General features: G+C 34.8%; 1 protein-coding gene across 2 annotated transcripts in view; it reads left to right on the top strand.

Annotated features, from left to right (window-relative positions):
• The window catches only part of pou6f2 (POU class 6 homeobox 2), a 130,521-nt gene extending 124,878 nt beyond the window's left edge, over positions 1-5,643 (top strand). For both annotated transcript variants that reach the window (XM_065294893.1, XM_065294892.1), the window contains exon 10: positions 1,633-5,643. In XM_065294893.1, coding sequence (XP_065150965.1) covers positions 1,633-2,137 — 505 coding nt within the window. In that variant the 3' untranslated portion in view covers positions 2,138-5,643. The remainder of the gene's footprint in view (positions 1-1,632) is intronic.
• Positions 5,644-18,870: the final 13,227 nt, after the last annotated feature.

Here is an 18,870-nt window from a genome sequence, read left to right as displayed (position 1 = left end):
TCATCTCCTGTCAAGATAAATAATAGTAAGTTGACATGACTTGTAAGTAAAAAAGTAAAAAAATTGAAGGACACATATCATGAAAATCTGAATTGTTTTATATTTAAGTGCTATAATTGGGTCTCCAGTGCTTCTTTCAATCTAGAAAATGTGTAAATGATCAACCCAGTTAACTTACTTTTTAGTCATCTGCAAGCATGTGAAAAAATAGGTGATTGCAATTTGGCTCCCCTTGTGATGTCAGAAAGGGATAATACCGCCCCTTAATCTGCACTTCCCAACCACGGCACTGCCATTTAGTGCAGAGATCAGCTCATTTGCATTTAAAAGGACACACCCAAAAACTGCACATTTTTGCTCACACCTTTAAAGTGGCAAATTTAACATGTTATAATAAATTATCTTAATGATATTTTGAGCTAAAACTTTACATATGTACTTATTTATTTAAGGGTTTACAAAATCAGCACTCCAAAATTTTTGCCCTAATATATTGTGGGGTTTAATGCATTAATGTTAAATCAAACTTTGCATATTGGAAAAAATGGTGAGGTAAGGGACCGTGTAAAAAGTTCACACATTATGTTAAAATCGAACACCTTTTTTGATTTGTATCATGATGACACACACAATACGGCATTGACTTTTTTACTGCAACTCGAGGGTGCTAAACTTTTAAACATTACTAAGAAAATAATAACCTGCTGACACAAATGACCAAACTGACAGATAAATACGGGGCGTCAACAACAAAATGTGTTTGTTCTGTCCTTTAATATCCATGATTATAGATGATAATACATATTTTAATATTCGCAATTAGTATCGTATTTGTTCAAAAATAATAATAATACATAACACACTTCGCAAAATCTTACTAGCAAAGTCTTTCCTGTAGCTCAAACTGCTGCTACAGTATGTGATATTAACTGTAGTAAAACGTTTAAAACGATTAATTTCCCAATATTGTTTTTCTGCAGAAAAAACAGTATAACCGAATGCTAGTTCCTCCTGCCGTACCACTCATAAAACAAAAAATACAGTGATTTTCCTCCCTGGAGACATCATAACCTTGCAGACATATTTAAAAGTGAAAATGTATAAGCGTTAAACATTTAATGAGCACCAAGTTTGCTTGAGGAATGGGAAAAAGTTGTAGAAGTATTAAAATGTGTGTGCATTCGTGTAAATAATTTAGGCCGTTGGTAAATTAATAATGCTTTAATGTTTTATTGCATGCATCCATATCTCTATCAAACAAGAGAAATCCTAATTTGATGTGATGCTATGTGTGAATTTTAGAGAAGCTTGCAAGGCCAATAAATTAAACTCTTATTTTATTATGCCAATCAGGTACTTGCTTGTTTTTGGATCAGCCTGTGGAAGCGTCCTCTTGGTTCAAAGCAGCTTGGGTACAGAGAAGCCAAATACTAACTGGATCGCTCAGCTCTTTAGCTTTACATTATGTACATTTCCCAGCATGCAACTGCTGAACAACTAAGTGATGTCACACTCTCTGTCTCATTGGCTGCTTGGACCAAGAGGTCTTTCCTTGGCAACTGGATCAGACAGGAAACCCCTCGCCCAGTGCGGGCACTTGAGTAAGCTTGTTCTCTTTCAATTCTCCCCCAGACACACCATCCTGAGAAGCCACTTTTTCCTACCACAGGAAGCCCAAGAGAACACTATAGCTAGCAGTCTGACAGGCAAACTGAATCCTGGCCTTTTATATCCTGCCAGGTTCGAGAAGTTGGACATCACCCCAAAAAGCGCCCAGAAGATTAAACCTGTGCTGGAGCGCTGGATGGCAGAGGCGGAAGCCCGCCATCGCTCCGGTATGCAGAACCTGACCGAGTTTATCGGCAGCGAGCCCTCCAAAAAGCGCAAACGCCGGACCTCTTTCACGCCGCAGGCCCTGGAAATCCTCAACAGCCACTTCGAGAAGAACACGCACCCCTCCGGTCAGGAGATGACGGAAATCGCCGAGAAACTGAACTATGATCGCGAGGTGGTGCGGGTGTGGTTCTGCAATAAGAGGCAAGCGTTAAAAAACACTATAAAACGGCTGAAACAACCCGAGCTCGGGACAGGCGCACCGATGGATCCTCTGGTTGATAATATGGAGGAACATCCTTAACTCTATGTGACACATCTGCAGTGATAAAACATCTGGACTTAAAGACCTGGACTTTTACATCCTAACTGGATCGACTAAAGCAAAAAGAAATATTGTCGGTGACATCATCACGGTAAAAATTGAGAAACTTAAGCAAAAACCAAAAAAAAATTATAATTGTGTGGGAATGAAAATGATAACGTACTTGAAGATTTTCTCAAGTAGAAGTTAAGAATAAGGATCATACAGTATTAAAATCAAGGATGTTGAAGAAACTACTTACCAAAGTTTGTTGCATCTGATTCCTGAGTTTTTTTTTATTGTAAATGTGTTTAATGCATTTTTAAATTTTTACTGGGAAAAAAAGAGGGGGAAAAGATTTGTTTGTTGGGGTGTGACTTTCAATCTTTTGGTTTATTTTACCACTTGGGTTTTTATGTAAATATTTACGGTTATCTGTCACCAAGTTGAAGTTTCAAAATATGTTGATAAAGTTTATTACAGAACTGTCTGTTTTGTCAAAGGCACATTTCTGCCATCCACATGAGGCCATTCTCTGTTGTTGTCATCTCCTCTGTTCATGAAAGACTGCAGACGGCAGCGGTGGGTTACAGATCACACGTCTATTTTGCAAAGAGATTCTCAGTGAATATAACAGATATCCACATTCATTGCAGCTGTGATTTCAACTATTTTATGGTATTGCCAAAGCCTCCTAGCCAAAGAACATAATATTTGGCCCAAGGACCTGTGTCATACCTTGGCCTGAACTCAAACCATTTCAGTTTTTTTATATTCTTTATATGACCTAAGCTTTCTTACTTATAATAACCAAAAACTCAGTTTTATGTTACTTGTCACACTCAATTACACTGTAAGAAAATGCACCATCAAGTTAAAACAACTCAGTTTTGCAAATCAGTTCAACCTACTATTTGAAGTTTTAACTTAATTGTTGACATAACTTAATTGGATTGCTCAGCTCTTTAGCTTTTCATTATGTACATTTCCCAGCATGTGAGGTGGCATTAAACTCTGTCTCATTGGCTGCTTGGACCAAAAGGTCTTTCCTGGGCAACTGTTAAAATTGTTGAACTTTATTTGTTAAAGTTACGGTGGGTTCACACCAGCCGCGTTTGTGGCGTCAAATTCGCATTTACCGTGTCTAGTTTGCCACTTGAACATTTTGAGTTTACTCGCTTTATTCACGCGTGAAAGCCGTGCGTGAAATTTAAGTCATCGAGACTTTTACGCAGAAATTCGCTTCATGGGAGGGGCTTCTGTAACTCCGCTCCCTTCCTGTAATCATGTCACTACTAGAGCAAGCTCCTAATTGGTTAACGCACCACGTTTTTCTGGGAAAGTTAAAATTGTTCAACTCGCGCGTTTCCCGCGACAACACTCAATTTGCGCCATTCGCACGAATAAGGCGGAATCATGTGTACCGCACTGCGCTAAACGCCTCATTCGCGTCGCAAAACCTCCAGACACATCTTTACATTGACTTAACATTGAAATCACTCGCGCTTGACTCCTCTACCGCGGCTGGTGTGAACACAGCATAAAAGTAACAAAATATATGATGATTTGACAAAAATGCTGCATCTTTTACAGTGTAATTATATTTAAAAGCAAATAAATTAGATGAATTACTTTTACATTTTTTATATTTTGATCACTTAGGTTATGCAAATTATCTTTTGTCTTTATTGTCTCTATTCCTGTCTCAGTGAGAAAGATGCGAATGGAGAATATGTCTGCATTTACTGTAAAAAAAAATGCAGCATGAAGTTAAAACAACTTGGTTTTGCAAGTCAATTCAACCTACTATTTTTGGTTTTGGCTTGTGAAAAGTTGAGACAACTTATAAAATCAAGTTGAATATGTTTAGTTAAAGTAAGATCTAAATATTTGTTGATTTGACAAAAATGCTGCATCTCCTTTTCAGTGTATTAGTAACATTGTGCCCACTGTGTAAAAGAAAAATTTAAAATTAATTCAACTTAAAAAATATATACTATAATTTTTAAGTTACATGAACTCAAAAATTTGAAGGCAATGAGGTAACTTACTTTTTTTAAGTTAAACCATCAAATCAATTAAAACTTGAGTTAATTTTATACATTATTTTATATATGATTTATTTTTGTAAATATTATTTTGTTGTTTAATTTATTATTGTCCACAAATGTTATGTAAAAATTATTAGAACAAAAAGCTGCAAAAAAGGTGTACATTTAAATCCTTTCCTTTCTTGTGACTGTTTCACATAAAAGTATTATTATTTGTATTTTTTGATGTAGATTTTTCACATTTAACCACAAAAAAGTATTCAGAAGTACAGATCTGTTTAAAAAGCTTAATACATACATGGTTATTTCTTCTATTTATTTATTTATTTATTTATAGACACTTTATTTTATTGTATTGTTTATGATGGCTAATCTCATATCTTTTTAATGTTTTTTTATTCAGCCCACATTTCTCCATTCAGGTAATGGCAAGAACAAAGAAAATATTTTAGGTATTGCAAATGTAATTTCATTATTTGCTACAATTTTAGTTACAGGAAAAATGACTGCTTTTCAACTACGAAAATTAAATCTTGATTTACATTTTTTTTTTTAAAGTCTTGTGATTCAACTCATATTGTATACAATCAAATTCTTCCCTGCTCTTTCATTATCATGAATCTGAACGCATGGTGTGGTTGGAAAGATATACAGGTCTACAGGCTTAAGAAACAAAGCTGTAACCAAAAATTAAAACCGAGAATCTACGTTCTGCCTTTGCTCATCTTTTCAATGCTGGACCAAAGCTCAATAGTTATATGCACATTGTACAGAGAAATGGCTAAATGTTGCTGACAATCTTGAAATATGTAACTGTTTGAAGAAATGGATCAAATGGATTATAGCATTAAAATTACCTCAGCACTGTCCTGGTAAGTAGTGAGCAATGTCATAACATGATGATACCTTTTCCCAGAACTAAAAAAGACTTGTAAATGTTTGTAAGTAGTTTTTAATAGGCTTTAACTCACCAGTTTTTCTTTACATGTGCTTTCCAGGGTCATGTGTATAGAGCATTATAGACATTGTTAAAATTGTTTTTTTCTTTTACTTATCGTTTGTTTTTGTTTTTCTTTCACATGTAAGATACGTGTTTGAGTTTTATTGCCTGGAATTGCCTGTATACATAGGGATCAAAGAAAACTTTGCTGATCAGTTCAATTGTTTTTGAAAGATAATGGAAGATTTATTGAAGAAAACACACTGGTACACATATATAAACACACACACACACATACACATACACACAAACGTTAACATTGTTATTACTTTGAAGACCTCGAAACCAAAGCGATTAACCTGCTACGGATGCTTTAATTTTATAGACTGAAAACTGTATGTATTATATAGAGCAATATCTGTTCGGTCAGTAAAGCTGCACTTTGTGTATTTCTTAACAGCTTCAAGTCTGTCACATTCATTTGTACCATAATAAATAATAATAAACAATTGTTTGACATGAAACAATGGATGCATTTTGTACGAAAGTATATCAGTAATTTACTCAAGAGAAAAATACGGTGGTATTTGTTAACATATATGTTAATGAATTATAAACAAACAACTATAAACTAACTTTCTCATCATTTATTAATCTATGTTGATGTTAGTTAATTTAAATTAAAGTTGTTTATGTTTATTTTACACTAACTAATGTTAACACACTGTGACGCTGTAGTTATGCAGCTGTTTAATTTACTGTAGATTTAAATGTATGTTATTTACTGGCAACCATTTGTTCAAAGTTAAATGAACATTAAAAATTAATAAGTCTTTGTCTTTACAGAATAACTATTTAAATATATATATAACATAACTATATAAAATAACAGCCTCATGCAAAGCATTCTGGGATTCAGAAATCCTCATCAACATTTTTCTTTTTTTCCACCAGATTTTGGTTCCCAGAATGCTTTGCATGAGGCTGTTATTTTATATAGTTATGTTATATATATATTTAAATAGTTATTCTGTAAAGACAAAGACTTATTCATGTTTTATGTTCATTTAACTTTGAACAAAATGTTGCCAGTAAATAACATACATTTAAATCTACAGTACGTTACTGGAAAACAACTGCAAGTAATACTGTCATTTCTACAGAAATCTTTAACTGTGCAAAAAATGACTTTCTTACTTAGTATTTTTGTCTTGTTTTCAGTAAAAATATAAAAAATTCTTGAATTAAGATGTATTTTCTTGATAAGCAAAATGACCTAGGAAAATAAGTTTAGTTTTTAGACAAAAAATATAAACTTTAAGTAAATTAGTGCTTAAAACAAACAAAAAAATAATAAAAATCTGCCAATGAAATAAGAATAATTAAAAAAAAGTTTAAAAAACTTTTAGACTTTTGTCTAAAAAACTAGACTTATTTTCCTCTGTCAACTTGCTCATCAAGAAAAAGCATCTTAATTTAAGAATTTTTAGATATATTTACTGAAAACAAGACAAAAATACTAAGTTAGAAAGTCATTTTTTTTGCAGTGAAGTGGTAAATGCTGAAATTAACATGAACTAAGATTAATAAATGATTAATAAATAATAGTTTCTTTATAAATTCAATAAATAAATTCTTGTTAGCTTATGCATTATAATTATAAAAAATACAACCTTGTTGTAAAGTGTTACCGAATCTGGATGTACAGCAACATCAGGAAATACACTTTTAAAGACCTTAATAAAAAAAGTACAATATGTACTGACCAAGCAAGTAATCACTATATTTATTACGTATTTCCAAAACATTCAATTAATTTTAAGTTTATTTCTGTAGCGCTTCCCACAACCGTGCATTTGTTTACAGTAAATGCATATTAGTAAAGACATAGAGACAAAGGAAAAAGTAAAAATATGAACATTTTGAAAGGTTTTTTACAAAAGATAGTAATACTGACTGTGAAAAAATGCCGTAAGTTTGCTATTTAACCTGATATTGTGTGTTTACATTTTTCATAAGATGTGCATTGTTAAGGTGCATTGTTTGTTTTAGAGTTTATGCATGAAAAAGCAATGTATCAAGATTTACTTAAATGGTAGCTTATATACTTTTTCTGAAACTATAGACATTTATTCAATTAGCAGGACAGATGCTTTATTAAACCAGACATGTCATTCCAGCTTAAATAGAAATGGGCAAAAAGGGGAAAATATTTAAAAACATAATGAATGTGAAAATATACTGACACTTTACAGTAAGGTTTTATTAGTTAATGCATTAGCTAACATAGACTAACAAGGAACAATGCTTCTTCAGCATTTATTAATCTCATGTTAATTTCAGCATTTACTAATACATTTTTTTAAATCAAAAGATTTAACTGTTAACATTAGTTAATACACAATAAACTTTATTGGCATTAAGTAACATTAACAAATATTAATAATTGCTGTTTGCTATTTCTATTAAATAATTTTTTGTCTATTAAGGTAAAAATCACTTTTTAAGAAGTAGGTGACAGTCCTGTAAAAAAGCAGACTATAACGGCTTCTGTTTACTCATGAGGTCCAGGGGAAAGGGGATCCACCCCTAAAAATGCTTTTCGCAAGATCCATTCATTTAAGCAACAACCCCTGTTCCAACCTGTCCTCAAGCGGCCATCAAATCATGCCTTTGATTTCTTTTGTCACTGTAATAATCAGTGTGAATCTACAAAGAGCTATTCACAGTTTTTACCAGGCCAAACTCATTTAACAGTCATATTGTCTTGCTGTTTAAAGCCACTGTATAATGATTTGTCTCTTTTATCGAACAATGTTTATCTTACAATTCTCATCGCACTGTAATATGCCGTCCTTCCATGTAATCGGCAATTTAAAGCAAAGAGTCACACAGACAACCTTTTCTATTTCGCCGAACAAGCTTTCAATAGAGAAATTACACTGTAAAGCAAACCAACGGCCCACGGGCTTCCAGGGTCAGCAGCAATTCATTTAGATTTCCATAGGGTCAATAGAGAGAAATCCACGCCAGGGTTATTTCACATCAATATTTCATTTCTGTGCTGCAACAGATAACAATAATGAGCCATCTCTTAGAGAGAAAGAGAGCGAGGGAGGGAGGGAGAGAGCACATTCTCCTCTGAAAGCCTTTTGAAAGTAAACTCTGAAGTTTGAGACGGTTTCTCTTGTCCATGAAGCCTTTGAAAGCTTGACTGCCTGGCAAATTGAAGAGCGGTAAATAAATAAATATTAATCATAAAGCAGCACACACAACATAAATTATTAACATTAGGCTGAGAACTGATGTCGAAGATGTTTGTGCTGTCCTCTTTTATTCCATCCTCCTCCTCCTCTTCGTTTCAAAAGTACCAGATGTATTTTTAAGTTGCGGCATTTGATATTCTTTTGTTTTGTCACCCCATTTCATCATATTTCCCATTAGCTCTGTAATGAACGTGCAGAGGCGCGCTATTTTTGCAACCATTGTCTTCGTCGTTCAGCCTGAAGCTTTTCAAAAACGTTGCCGTGTAAAGCAGCAGGATAACAGAGTACAACCGTTCAGTTTTTTGAGGCAATTACTGGGATTTTTTCAGCAAGTTTTGTAGCTGGATAAATGTGACTGGGGCATTGAAAGAATAGTGATGCACTCTGACCAAAACTGCACCAATTAAGCCTGTTTATTTTTGGTACACAAAGCAAAAATACATGATGTGAACTTTCAAACCATCATTTATTTTATGTATTTTAATTCTTCATGCAAGTCTTTTTCGCCTTGGAATCGGACTTTTTAAAATTGCGACTTAATTAATGCATAGATTTGTGAAAGCAGTAAATGCCTTGAGTATAAAAAAATTTCAACTTCGGTTGAAACGCTGAGTTTGTCAATGTCACTTTTCCTTGTTATCCAATCACAGTGGAGAAGGGGCGGGACAAATACCACAACAGCCAACCGACGCATCATACAACGACTGAACAAAACAGAACAAAAGTGCTCAGTTCAAGAAATGCTTACAAGCGCCTACAGTTGCTGGTTTTAGAAGAGCGCCTGGCATTTTAACCTTTTGGTGTACACAGGGCCTTAGGGTTATTCTGAACATTTGGACAAAAAACTACATAGTTCAGGATGTTTTTCGGCACATGAGAGAAAACCTGTACATTTTCAAAGCTTATATCTGCTAACAGTGAATTTTGTCGATGTTTGAAAGTACACTTATTTATCCTCATAAAGCAGATAACATAAAAGCTAAAAGACATAAAACTATCATTCAGATGTCATATGTCTACAAAAAATAATTTCTGTAGTGACTTTATGTCAACAAATCTAAGTGGGTTTTTTTTCCCGCTACATCCGCATCCGCTTTTTCCCCTATCAATGAAATCCACGCTAAAGTCTTATATGCTATGTTCGACATTGCCTATTTTTCTACTATATAGTAGCCGAAAATCAGTATCTGAAAAGTACCCAGATGACCTAGATTTTTAAGTGTGCATTCAGTGGACACTACTGGCCCGTGAGGCTATGAGAGCTGATGAGCTGACAAACTGAAAAACATGAATATACTGAAAATATATGAACTAGGTATCTCCTCAAGTCATTTAGGTACCAGGAAACGTATTCCATGTGATACTTATAAATAAATGATAGGCGTGGTTGCTCTGATTAGGTCATAGGCCAAAGGACATATGGGTCACATGACAATGTAAACATGATGAATGCATGTATTGAGGGGTACTTTTTTTATATAGTCTACTCAAAACTTTTTCAAAAAACTTTACTTGTTGATATGTTTTATCATTGTTTAAATTGTTAACATACATAAAAGAAGCCAAGCTAATATAATAAAATATGTAATAAATAAATATTTAAATTGAGGCTATTACTGTGGGTTCACACCAGACGCGAGTTTAACGATTTGCGCGAGTAGATTACATACAAAGTCAATGCAAAGACGCGATCAGACGCATCCTCGCATAGGGCGATGCGAATGACGCGATATGGGCGCCGCGTTTGCTGCAAAAACACGCATCATTAGCCTCAAACACGTCTTTTCATGCAAACACGAAGTTAAGTCCCGCGAGTAATCTAGAGCGAGTAGCCTAACGCGATGCCCAGCGTTTGGTTTGTACAAGCTAATTACTGTGGGTTCACACCAGTACGTTTGCCGCTTGAACATTTTGAGTTTACTTGTGAAATACTAGTCATGGAGACATTCACGCGGAAATTCGCGTCATGGGAGGGGCTTCTGCGCCTCCGCTCGCTTCCTGTAGTCACATCATTACTAGAGCAAGCTCCTGATTGGTTAACACGGCACATTTTCCGGCAAAGTTCAAAATTTTCAATTTGCGCGTTTCCCGCGGAAACGCTCAATACGCGCGGAATCGCATCTACCGCGCTAAACACCTCATTCGTGCCGCAAGACCTCCAGACGCGCGTCAATGGGTCTTCACATTGACTTAACATTGAAATAACTCGCGCTTGACGCTCTACCGCGGCTGGTGTGAACGCAGCATTAGTCGAATGTGCTTTGGCAGGCAACATACAGACCATGTTGGTGACCAATGCTGTAGAATGTACTGTTTTTATGATCAGTAGGTATATCAGTTAATTTAGTATGTGGGTAGGTGACAGATAAACCATAAATGTGTCATATGGTATAACAATTTTAGAAAAAAAATTTCAGACAAAAATCTCTCATATTACAACTCTAACATTAAGATAAATCTCTCTGGGGCTATTTTTATACTATGAGTGTTTTTCCTCATTATTTTTATGTCACTCCGACACATTTATGTGAACATACACTCTAAAAAATCCTTGGTTGTTTCAACCAATAGTTGGTTCAAATATGGACAAACTCAAACTGTTGGTTTAAAAATAACCATATGCTGGGTTGTTTTTACCCAACGATGGGTTGAAATAACTCGGCATTTAGGTTAAAAAAACTCACATGTGATGAAATTAACCCAACTGTACGGTTTGTCCATATTTGACCCAAATATGGGTTAAAAAAACAACATTTTTTAGAGTGTACACTATTTCGGATGCAGAGATAATCTAACAATGAGATTATAGCATCAAAGTTTAATTTAAATTTTACACAGTCAGTATTAAAAGATATCAATGTTATAATTTTCTTTACATTAACATAATTAACAAATGTATTTATTGTTATTGTGCTTTTCCCTATTAAACATTGCTGTTATGAGAAACAGAGGCATTATGGTTGCGGACCAACTTTTCTCCAAACTGAAGTTTTGGATAATGCACCGTATATGGATCGATTTGTGGTGGGCAGCGAAAGCAATAATTATCCTCACGCTACACTTCATGCTGCTTTTCAAAAGCAGAATCCCCTCATATTCAAAGAAACATGTTTCTGTTCAACATCCAAGTGTCAGAAATTGCCCTGAGAGCGAAAGAGCCACGGAAGACGAGAGAGGAGAAACATTATGAGATGTCAGCAGCTCAAATGGATTACTGTTCAATATCAGTCAGGACACTCGGAGAAGGAAAGTGAGGGAGAAAGCCGCGTGAATGCGTGATGCAGATGGTTTGAAATTGTCCTTTTTGTTTTTCCATCAGTGGAAAGGTGCTTTCTCGTCTTATCTTCTCAACATGGACGATGTTCTTGGAAAATGAACTGTCGCCATATCCTTCAAACATGTCTGCCGTATCTTACACTCGACACAGCGCACGTTTACTCTCTCGCCCATTTCTTTCCTCCGCATCACGCACGCATACACACACACACACTGCGAGACGCATACACAAATATATAGGCACTCAAGCATCTCTGCTGTTTGTGCACACCTTGTTGCCTCCGGAGGGGCAATTACCGATGCTCACGGCCTGTCTGAGGTGTCAGTGGATTGGCTCCCATCCCAATCCTCTCCCCTTGTCCATCTCCCCTCTCCATTATCAGCAAGGTAAATAATGCCCCTGCGTCTGATGCTGATGGAGATGTGACTGGGACAACAGATCCAATTGCCCTCCGCTCCATTTGTCTTTAGCAGCTAAAGCGTTCAGCTAAAGCGGCATTTTAGTGTTCAGACAACTTAAGAGATGTGACCAACAGGCCTGCATGAGATATGCGATGTATAATGCAGAGGAGCTTTTTAAAAGCAGCGAAGACTTAAAAGTAGAAAAAAACTTTGAAATATAATATTCATATAGTTCAGCTATGACATACAGTCAAGCTATTCTTGAAGTAAAGCATTTATTGTCACTTTAGGGGGTTAACTTTTTTCTTTTTGATGATATTCTGAATAAGTACACTGTTAGAGAAAATGGACAAAATATGTACCCCAGCTGTCACTTATTCCCTTTAAAAAGGTCCTTATATGTGCCACAGATATTTAAACATTTTGTACCAATACAGTATGTAGATACTAATATGTGTATTTGAGGTATTTATAGTTTTTAGTACAAATATGTACACTCTGGTGTATTTTATGAACTCTTTTTGTGCAAAGCTGCACTTTTTGAAAGGGTACCACCCAAGTGGCAACTGGGTTACAAATTTGGCCATTTTTTCTGACAGTGTATATGACCCAAATTAATAATAATAATAATAATTTTTCCTGGCTTCATCAGGTTTTGAAGTTGGTTGTGTAATGCATTTACATATTTAATTGATCCATGCTTAATCAGAATAATAGAAATCAGAAGATCCACAAAAATGGCTTTCTGATATAAGAGGAATGACCAGGCCCAGGCTCCACGGGGGCCAGAGTGGGCCTGGCCCACCCAATCAGAGGCTTGGCCCACCCTGGCTCCACACCACACACTGTCAGAAAAAAAGGTAGAAAACTGTACCTTTTTTGTCGCTGGGGTGGTACCCTAAGGTACCGTTTTGTACCTTTACAGATATATAAACATAATACAATGTTGAACCTTTTGGGGTACATTACTGTTCCTTAAGGATCTATTAAAATTTAACTGGTACAAAATTGTTCATTAAGGTACACAATTGGTCCTTAGGGTATAATATTGTACCCCATAAGGTACAACATTTCAATGTGTTTTATACCCATAAAGGTTCAAAAGGTACCTTTTAGGGTACCACCCCAGCGACAGAAAAAGGAACAACTTTGTACCTTTTTTCTGACAGTGCATAACAGCCGATCTTTTGGCCAAAAAACTGTAATGTTATACATTAAACATTAACAGACGTGAGAATAATTCTTAAGAAAAACAGCATTTCAGATAAAATTATGATTTTTAGTTTGTAACAAGTTTATTTTTTTATTTTTTTTTAAAAGAACTGCCCATTTTTAACAAAACATTACAAGAATAAACCCAATTCTTTCAGTTCATGCTTCACTCAAGTAACAGGTTTGTTTTAGTTGATGTAAATAGTTATTTTAAAAGCATTGCCGCTTTTTATCTAATCTAAAGTTAATTAATTGATACAAAATCTGTTAAGGGGTCAAAAAAAATATTACAAATGCAAAAAGAGAGAATTTAAAAATAAACATGTTAACCATTTTTATATATATAAAGTTACTAAATAGTTCCAAAATATGTACAAAAAAATGAAGAAAAACACATACACAACAATAACAAACAATCCTAACAATTGTCTTAAATATATGATATTAAAACTATAGACATGTGAGATTAAAGCATTAAAGGACCTTCCCCCAATTGGACCGGCCCACCTGGAATATCACTTGGCCCACCTTTCATCTCATATCTGGAGCTAGGCTTGGGAATGACACTGTAGGAGGTCGCATGAAATATAGAAAGTAGTATAGATATTCAAAAACAAAACAAAACAAAACAGAAGTGAAAACTGTGAGACTGAAATCTTAACCTTTCATGCTGTTCAAGTTCTGACAATTCAAATAAGAAAAGGCTTTCGATAAAACAGAGACACAATTGTTTGTTTGTGGTAAAGTACAGAGATGATGCTAGCTGAACAGACATGACAGATCAGAGTATTGCCTATACAAGTTTATCTCCTGCACAGCGCCATCACTAAAATTCACAGGACAACATTTTTATGTGCAGGGGGGGCAGCTATAAAATAAGGACTTTAGTTAAAGGCCCCTGTTTACACAGTGTCAGAAAATATGGTCAAAATATGTATCCCAGCTGTCACTGGGACTGTACCCTTTCAAAACGTACAGCTTTGCACCTAAAGAGTGCATATTAGTACCTCAAAGGTACACATTGGTACCAAATCTGTAATGGTACAAATAAGGACCTTTTTAAAGCAGACTGATCTCACAGAAAGTCGTGTTATAGTCACGCAAAATTGTATTAATTTATTTGTGTCTATGGCAAGATATTCAGCTTTTTACATGCCTTTGCCACAAATGTCTTTTTCGTGTCCCTCGCATGAATTTCTATAAATGGTTTTTCGTGTCTATTGCACGACTTTCTTTTTCTTTTCCTTTAATGTATTGTTTTTTTTCTATTTTCTTACCATTGTCGCTTGGGGTTGGGGTTAGGATCACTTTCTGTTACATTTTAGACATCATAACCCAAACTCCCAACTCTAACCCCAACTCCAGGTGAGAATAGTTTTAAAAGCGAAAAAAAAAAAAAACATGTAGAAACAATACATAAAAGTACATAACCCAAACCCCAAATCTAACCCCAACCCCAAGCGACAATGATTAAAAAATAGGAAAAAAGAGAAAACAATACATAAAATGACACAAAAAAGAAAGTCATGCCACAGACAAAAAAACTATATATATAGAAATTTGTGCGAGTCACACGAAAAAGACATTCGTGCTCAAGGCACGAAAAAAGCTGAATTTCATGCCATGGACACGAATACATTTATAAAATGTTTCGTGACAATAACAAGACTTTACGTGAGATCATGTTGTTTTAAAGGGTATAGGGATGCTAAACAATTAATCGCGATTAATTGTTAGCAGAATAAAAGTTTTTGTTTACATCACATATGTGTGTAAACTGTGTATAATAAATATGTATATATACAAATATGAACACATTCATGTATAATTTTAAGAAAAAAAAAGTACATATTAAGTATTTATATTTATATATAATATAAATTATACATAAATATACAAATGTATATACACATGTAAACATTTCTAAAACATATACATGCATGTGTGTACGTTTATTTATACAAAGTTATTATTAACAGTTCACACACATATATGATGTAAACAAAAATTTTATTCTGCTAACAATTAATCGTGATTTTGACCATTCTGTCTGTACATGTGTACAATACCTTTCAAAATGGTGGGGTCACATTGGGGTCACTTTTTATTAATTTTATTTTTTAATTCATTATCTTTGAAATATATATATTTTAATTATGTCTATTTATTTTTACATTTATCTATTTTTTATATTTATTTTATTTACAATAATAATAATAATAAAAACAATAAAAAAACCTATAAAAAATAACACCGATTTAATTTTAGGAATTTCATTTCATTTTAGCATCTTAAAAGTAGTTGCCCTTGACGTATGATTTGTAAGGCGTACTTTTGTTGTTTTATCAAGCAATTTTTGATGTTTTATCCTTAGATTATTTTTAAACAACAATGAAGAAGTTCTTATTGACTGCTTTATTATTGTTTTTTTATATCATTATGTACTCCAAGTGTTGCATTTCAAAAACAGGTTTTGTTTAAATAAAAGTATCTTCTCATATGTGTCAAATAGTTTGCATGTTTAAGATGCAGGCTTCACACATTTTAAATAACCATTTTTTTTTTTTTCAATTCAAGACAAATGCCCCCAACCCTCCACCACAGAAACATGTTTAGAGTAGTCTTTGGAAGTCCTTCCACTGGGGTCCACCACTCATTACTGTCCAGCCGCACCTTGAACCTTCAAGCTCTCCTGTACCCCTCTCCTCCTCTTCAAATCTCAATGAAACCCTTTTCACCCACTCAGCAGGAGAAAATGGCTGCAGGGAGGAGGAAATCTCAGAGGTGCATCGCACAGAGAGTCCTGGATGTCAACGGGCCCATAATGACACCTGATAGCCCCTGGAAAACACTTCTCTCTCTTTACTCCTTCCTCCTTTTTCTTAATTCCCCTCTTTTCCCTTTCCTAGAGTCCTTCTGGGCCATGCATGCCATAGACGCAATGCACTCCAAAGTATAATTAGAGGTAAAACATGCGCGACTGTATCTCCCATCATCCCTACACGTATAACCATCGCTAAGTCCTTTGTTTTTAAACCTCTCTCCTTAAAATTCTCCTTCTCTACATCACTTTTTGAAAAGCTGCTCAAAGGGGGGCACGCGGAGGAGGGGGGTAGAGGTAGAAAGAGAGAAAGTGGAAGTGAGAGAGAAAGAGAAAACGCAAGAGAGTTCCCTCTGCGAGTCGCCAAGGTGCTCTCTAGTCCATTGTGCAGTATGCTGTCAGGTTAAATTAGGGAGTACAGGCTCTGTGAGTGTAAAAAAATCAATACTTGATGGAAGATTGCTCCCCGGAAAATCTGTTTTGATTCCAGGATTAATTCTTGACCAAAGGCTCCGCTGAAATGACATGCCATTAGGCCCGAAAATGAACACATTCGGCAGTGGAAATTGGATGGAAATGTGTCAGGTGATTGCCCCGGCTGCTTGTTTTGTTCTCGTGGAGAGCGAGAGAGGAAGAGAGAGTGCGATGCTGGGGGAAGGTGTGGCGGCAGAAAGCCTCAGATCCACAGGCCCCTCTGAATCCATTTTCAGGCCCTCGCCGTGGCCCTCCCGAGTATTCTCTCGGCCATTGTTGTCCGGTCCTGCAAATGCATTCTGTGCAAGGTGAAATGCATTTGTCCACTGGCTGTGTCTCTCCTGTGTGTTCCCTTAAAGCATGAGATGAAGAATAGCCCGTCTTAAAATAAAGCAGGGACGTCTTTTCTTTGTCTCTGTGGTGCGGCGGAAAGAAAGGGAAAATGCAATATTGATGAGAGTAATGCGTTTGTCATCGCTTGTAACGTATTTCCAGCACCTGAGTACAACAAACAAAAAAACAAGACTGGGCGTGCAAAAAAAAAACGTGGTTTGAAAAGTACTATAGGGTGCGCTTGAGAAATTAAATTGATCTTATGCTACCTTATAATTAATTTTCTGTTTTAATAATATAATAATGTTCGATTACACTTTACAATAAGGTTCTATGTATGTTATATGCAAAAACTTTCCACCATTTATTTATTTTTTTAAATGCTAATTTATAAAGTTAACTATTTAATGTTAGTTCTTGCCTATTCATAATGCAATAATTATAAAAATGCATGAGTAGATATGTAAAAATTCACATTAACCATGCATTACTAATTAATAAATGCAATTAAATTACTTTTCACCTAAAGAGAAAAGAAAGCAAGGTGATATCCACACCTTGAATATTTGGAGCGACCAAAACTTTCAGGGCTATATGTATGTATATTAAAAACATAAAATATTGGGGGGGGCATGTCCCCCTTACTATCTATTGTGATTACAGCCCTGACTGAAAGGGACTGTTCTTCATTTTTAAGTAATTTAATTATACTTATTATGTACTTTGCATGTTTATACTTTTAACAATTCTTTATACAACAATATTGAATTTAAAATCTAAATTTATGCAAGTTTGTTTTAAAATGAATTAGAAAAGGAAAGTACTTGATTGTGTAATGTTTACATAGCTTGTAATGAGAATGTTTACTTTAATACTGATAGATTTGAAAATATTAAGATTAAAGATTGTCAATGTGGTCATGGTTAATAGAGGTTTTAAAAAGTAGGGGAGAGCGGGGCACAACCTAACACTTTTTTTGTTTTGGCTCAATCATTCAAAATTCTTTTGAGTTTGATGAATTATATTTTTACACAAGCAACACACACATTTCTGTTACAAATGAACATTTGAAGTTTGTTTCTATTGCTTACCATTTTTGGACAATTACACCAAACGTGACAGAAGTGCAAACGTTACAACTTACCCCATAGGTGGGGTTAATTGTAACAGGCAGGGGGTTAGTTGTAACACTTGCTAAAAATTAAGTTTGAAGGCAAATATTTCATTACTATTTTGTCTATATACCTGAAGTGGATATTGTTTATATATCCGTCTATAATAGACATGTATCCACACTGTATTCATTCATCCAGCCCTTTTCTAACAATAGTTCAATTATAAATGGATACAAATGTCTAAATATGTGAGAAAAAGCAGCACAATTATGACAAAAATCTTTTTATATGTGACCCAGTCTGTAATAACCGCACTACAGTTTTAAAATCAAATTCTTAGGTAATGAGCATCAAAGTCTGATTTTAGCCATTCATTTCATTATGATTTCAATCTTTGACGTGACCTTATTCAATCAATATTAAAGATATGAACAAAAATAAATTTGACACATGATTTTTGATAAGACAGGCACATTTATTTTGTTGGCAGCCAGCAATCATTCATGTGTAGCCTATTTAAAACAACGACAAGAACTACGCTAACGTTAGCGGTTTCATATAGTAAGTGCTGAGGGGTTAGTTGTAACACAGCGTTACAATTAACCCCGCTGGGTCAAAATGTTTTCAAGTCCACCCAAAAATTTGCTAAGAGCTGCAGACATATTTCAAAATGATGCTATGTTTTAGTCAACAAGACACTGATGATGACATAGCATTGGATTTGGTATCTTACACGGGGCAAGATTACCAACTTAGAAACCGAAAAAATATATATATATATTTTGAAAAAAATGTACTTACATGCCACCAAAACACTCGATCATCAATAACTCTCGGGAAAAA

This window comes from Paramisgurnus dabryanus, chromosome 22 (genome assembly GCF_030506205.2).
Source record: "Paramisgurnus dabryanus chromosome 22, PD_genome_1.1, whole genome shotgun sequence".
Taxonomy (NCBI): domain Eukaryota; kingdom Metazoa; phylum Chordata; class Actinopteri; order Cypriniformes; family Cobitidae; genus Paramisgurnus; species Paramisgurnus dabryanus.
The sequence above is the reverse complement of the archived record's forward strand: the minus strand, read 5'-3'. Positions and strand labels throughout refer to the sequence as shown.